General features: G+C 40.2%; 1 protein-coding gene across 1 annotated transcript; it reads right to left on the bottom strand.

Moving 5' to 3' along the window:
* Window positions 1-695: 695 nt before the first annotated feature.
* On the bottom strand, window positions 696-3,812 carry LOC124153736. Its single transcript, XM_046527074.1, has 3 exons — window positions 3,415-3,812; window positions 1,376-1,941; window positions 696-954 (listed from the first exon to the last, which is right to left on the bottom strand). Exons 1-3 carry the CDS (start codon window positions 3,612-3,614, stop codon window positions 740-742), a joined length of 981 nt encoding a protein of 326 aa, XP_046383030.1. The 5' UTR covers window positions 3,615-3,812; the 3' UTR covers window positions 696-739.
* Between the last annotated feature and the right edge of the window lie 1,509 nt (window positions 3,813-5,321).

Genomic DNA, 5,321 nt, shown 5'->3' with positions numbered 1-5,321 from the left:
ATTGTTTTTACTTATCTTCTTGAAAAATGCTTCTATAGCATTAATGAATATTTGAGTACATAGCATGTAAGGTTTCACAGTGTAAAATTTTATATTCGATGTGTATATTGTACTTTAAACTAATATTTGATATTTTGACGTGTCCTATATACCTGCCTAGTGTGTAACTAGTGTATTGTATCACTGTGGACAAATAAAAAATTCAATTCAATTCAATATTGTTATTTCTTACACCTTGTAATCATGTATTCATGGTATGTGAAACTCAACATGCTATATTGCTGAAAGAAAAATTAATAAAAAATTTGGAACTCTTTACATGTGTATACATAATTTTCCCTTGATCTGCACCTATCATGCATTTTATGGAAATCAATTTCTCGCTATCAAATATTAACTGTCTGATCATAGCAATGGGCATAAGTGTAATCTTTCCAGCTTTTATATTTAATGGAAAATCATTTTGAAGAGAATACTGCACTTCAGTTTAAATCTGTGGTCAAGGCAAGTGGAAAATATAATCCTGAAAATAAATCCTACCAACCCATGAAACCTATATTGCTGTTGCTGTATACCAAAACTTGTTCCAAATCCATTTCCCTTAATATCTGGCACCAATCTCCTTATTTTCAGCCATTATCTCATGCTTTCATGATAGGAATTTAACAAGTTGAAGGAATAAATATATATGCAAATTTTAAAATTTGAAAATATATTATACAAAAATAAAATATACAAATTAGGGGACACGTTCCCCACAAAACTCTTTGAGTTGTGCTTCTGTCAGCTTTCTAGCAGCCACAGCTTGCCTCAGTCTCTCTTTTATTATTTTATCCTTCTCGAGGGACCTTTTTATTTTCATTTCGTATAATCTTCGTATATATTTCCGCTCCTCATCCATCATTTCCAACCTGGCCCTTAACTCCCTCTCAGCAATGCCCAAGGAAGTATTGGCTGAAAGCATCCAGGAAGCAGTTATAAATTAACAACAATATATCATACATACTTTTGTAGTAAAAAATAAATAAATAGAGCTAATAGCATGTTAATTTTTACTATCTACTGGTACAGTGAAGCTGTGCTAGTGGGAAAGAATTCCGTAAAGAATTCCAGATTTGAGGTAGGGAGAGAGATATCTCATTCTTGGAAAGTTTCATTGCGGTAAACATCCCATCCACTTCCATTCAAAATGAAATTTTCAATAACAGCCCGAAATCATTTTAGTTTCAGTTTTCAAAGTGGATGGGATAACATTCCATGGGTGGACTACTATGATAAACTGACCTCCGATAGTCTATTGAGTAATTTTGGGTTAAGGTGATCTCTCTATGCCTTAGGCAGACAATTTGACAATTCATAGCAATAGAGAACTCACCCTTCGAGGAAGGTTTGCGTTTTTTGACGGAAGGGCGAGTCCCAGGAGATGTTTCAGCAGGAGATGAGGTGGTGCGACACAATAAGGGCTGAGGGGCTTGGTCGGTGGAGGTCACAGGGATGGGCAGAAAACAGAGACGTGAAGGGGATAAGGTACCATGGGAAGATTGAGAGGGAGACAGAGCAGGACTGGGAAGAGAATCAGACGGGGAACGGTTGTGCAGAGGGTAAGAAGTTGAAGAGGAAGCAACGGGAGTAGAAGAATAGAATTTACTGCACGAAGGAATGGGTTGAGAGGTGGAGGTTGACTTGGAATTAACAGGGTCGGGAGTAACGTCATGACCACTGGAAGGAATGGGCAGGGATTTAGAGGTTGTGGCCAGATGATGGTAGTCACTGTCCAGGGTTTCATCAATCACCACATCCAAGTGAGGAACTATTCTTTCCACTTGGGCAGTGATTGGGTCCTCGAAGGGCCTCAGGGGGGGTCCACCTCCTGTGCCCATTCTATGACGTACCTCCGCTGTTTTTCTCTTCTTCACCTCTCCCTTCAACTTTTCCCAGCATCTAACACAAAGGCCAAAACAGATGCAATTAAGGAATGCAAAATGAGCAGAGCACAAAACTATAACATTAACAGCATTAAAATCAGGTACATAAATCATTCATCACTTCCTTCAACAGCAGATAACCTAACCAAAAGATAAATAGACCAGGAATGGATTTATAAGGAAGCATTATGGTTATGTAAAAAGATCACTACTGAAAGGAATGGCTTGCGGGTTGGAGTTTGCATTTGAAACAACGGGATTAGGCATGAAACTCCCTTCTATTTTATGCCAGTGCATTAATTAAAAAGAAAAAGTTGGTAGAGCTGTTTACCTAAGATCTGTGCGAAAGTGACTTGCTGAGGATTAAAACATTTTATTCAAAATCAAGCCAAAAATGCGGGAAGCAAAATGCAAGCATTATTAGACTACCTGAATGCTTATCCATTGGCAAGTTACCAAGAGTCAATTACATGGATTCAACATCCAAAGATGTTAGTCCTTCTTTCAATTACATGAACTTCATAACTTGTTATAAACATTTGATTCAACACATAAATAAATAAAATATAAATATTGCCTCAAAATGTACAACATGAATTTCCTTTCTTGGTTATAATATTCATCCCGCTATGTTACTGGTTTTGCAAATGTTATGAAAAGTCCATTCCCAGTCATTTTATTGCATTCATTAAAAAGAAGAAATGGGAAATCTGAGCTTTATAACGCGTTAAATCTCTTATTCGACTGGCTTTCTACACATTTCTGAAATGCTCTTAAGTTAGGAGGTCATCACAGAAATGTAGCATTGTGACTTAAAACGACATTTTTTTCGAAAACTTATATGTTAAAATGTCGTTCACATGGAAATAAATTTTATCCCACTGCCTCCCAAAGCTTCTATTTAAATAATTTTCGACAGAATTTGCACCGAGTTCAACGGATAATATCATTTAAACTAATAATGCAATTTTACCAGCTATCAAAACACTAGCACTATTTACCCTAGCTAATTTCCAAGGCATATTGAAGACTATTATTCATTGGCATTAAAATAAGCCAATTCACATCTAATCAAACCGAAGCAATTAATACAATAACTAAGCAAATAACGCAAGAGCAAAAAAGCACCCGCATTACGGAAAAACCGTTTTTCAGGCGTAATAGACAAATAAATATGCACCCGTCAGCACGAAAAAAAACTCATACCGTAATATATTCCACATATTACTCCAACTCACATTACTGGATCCTCTCAGAAAGGATGCACAGTTTATTTTCTTCACTTCATATACTCTGTTGCTTAATAGGTAAGCTGCATTCTCACTACACTGAAATCTCATTATGAAATCGGCAGAAAATGCCGAATCCGGTAAGGCGAGGGTGTGCTTTAACATTGTATTACAAACTACGTAAAATCATTTAACCAGCAGATAAAAACCTGAAAGAGATATCCTAAACTTACCTTTACTTGCATATCCTTTTTATTTACCTTTTCAGTTGCCTTACATCTCTTCTGACAACATCGCGGTGGCAGTTAAACTCACTTTGTACCGCAAGCCACGCCTTCTTCTTCGCCTCGCATTGCACGCTGTCCGTCCTCTTATTTTCAATCGAAGATTTGTGTTTTTCAACCAAATTGCACAATATATTCTTCTCTGTAGCTGTAAATTCAGCACTTCGAGCCGCCATCTCGAGTTCTTTATTGAATATAAACAACTCTGTTGTTGTTACGGCCCATAGTTACGGCCCATAGTTACCACGTTCGGAGTCCCCTTACTAGGTGACTACAAGGGGACGACTATTAATACCGACGTTGAAGATTCCCCTTGGAGTCCCTTGGGAAGGGGGCCCCTAGGGGACTCTAAGGGGAACGACTATTAATACGGCCCTTAATTTTTCAAGACTCGCTCCGAAATGGTACGATACTTGAAATGTAGTCTTTTCCGAAAAATTAGAGGCGGAAAAGGCTTTCCAGTCTTTAAACCGGCTTAGAGTGCTTTTGCACATGCTCACTAGAAGCCTGTCTTTCTAATTCTCCTTCACTAACACTGGAAAGGTAACACTGGTCCCTATACACTTGAATCGTCAATTTTTTTCCCTGATTTTCGCACTTGCGAAAAAATCACCGCCGCCGAAGAGGTGGTATATATACTCACCGGAGGCTGGACGGATATAGGGTATATAAGCCCGTCAAAATTGAGAGGATCGATCGATCGATAGTCGAATTCGCTTTATTTTGCGCGCGACTTACCGGGAAGCGCACGCCAAAACTCCGCGTCTACACGCTCCCGTCTTACGGTAAACACTGATTGACATCCACGCCGACGGCAACGGCATGGATGAGAGGGTCAGGGGGTTACTGACCCTTGAGTAACGACAGACCACGAGAAGGGAGAGAAAAGGGCCGAAGAGGAAACGGCCGAACCTTGGAAAACCCCGAGGAGGGTGGGGGAAAGGATCCAACAGGTTACCAATACAAAAGGTTAAATTTGAGTTAGAGCTGTAAGCGATACAAATAGCATAGATATTTTTACTTGAATTTTATTCATGTGAAATCCATTGTCCCGTAAGGGTTTAACATCGTTCCGTTTTACATTATGTAAACGTTTTTTTTTCATTGAAAGGCAACTCTTTCATCAGGTTAGATTGGATGATAACTCTCGGACAACTCTCCTGTCAACTAAAACCGCTGACGGGTTACATTTATCCGCTAGCTCTCTCGTATTCACTTATGGTCAATGCTTCATTCGCAATCCCATATTCGGTGGCTCTGTTTCCGCGGAGTGATGGGTAGAGCAAAGACTGAACAACCTTCTCCCGGGAAGTTCCTGCTCTTGGCTTGCAAATTCGTGCAAACACCGAGGGGATGAGCCTTTTTAGCCGCTCCACGTGGTGCTGTTCCTTAATACATTCCTCTAGCTTTCGCCTTTGCACTTCGTCTAAATTCAGAGAACTCAGGAAAGCTTCTCGCACGGTGGAGTCAATATTGTAGTGGTCCCGATCCACCCCTCCCTTTCAGGTTGCCAATTTACCTTCCCCGCGGGATTTAACCGGGGGTTATGAGTCGGGGTTCCGCTAAATAAAGGTGGTGCTGTTCGGCCGTGACGGAAGATGACACCATACGGTCGAAGAGCGATTGATGCCTTTTTATAATCCCCATCTTGGGGTGGGGTAACGCACAAGAAAAGGGAGGAGGAACACGTTATTCACGGGAAAAACCAGAGTTCCCGTCCTCCCAAACTTACTCATACACAACACCCATAATCTTACATAACCACATTCATACCCACTTACACATTCACGCTTTCCTCCACGGGCCGTGTTTCAGGGGGGGGGGGTTGGGAAAGTTTAGCGGGTAGGGAATGAATGCGCTGATTGAATGGGACCTCGTAATGG

Source organism: Ischnura elegans, chromosome 2 (assembly GCF_921293095.1).
Source record: "Ischnura elegans chromosome 2, ioIscEleg1.1, whole genome shotgun sequence".
Taxonomy (NCBI): domain Eukaryota; kingdom Metazoa; phylum Arthropoda; class Insecta; order Odonata; family Coenagrionidae; genus Ischnura; species Ischnura elegans.
The sequence above is the reverse complement of the archived record's forward strand: the minus strand, read 5'-3'. Positions and strand labels throughout refer to the sequence as shown.

Coding starts and splice junctions, on each gene's coding strand:
- LOC124153736 (XM_046527074.1), bottom strand. CDS start 3,614: ATGGCGGCTCGAAGTGCTGAATTTACAGCTACAGAGAAGAATATATTG. Junction 1,942..3,414: donor GATGTAAGGCAACTGAAAAG/GTAAATAAAAAG, acceptor CCTTTGTGTTAG/ATGCTGGGAAAAGTTGAAGG. Junction 955..1,375: donor ACGCAAACCTTCCTCGAAGG/GTGAGTTCTCTA, acceptor GGATGCTTTCAG/CCAATACTTCCTTGGGCATT.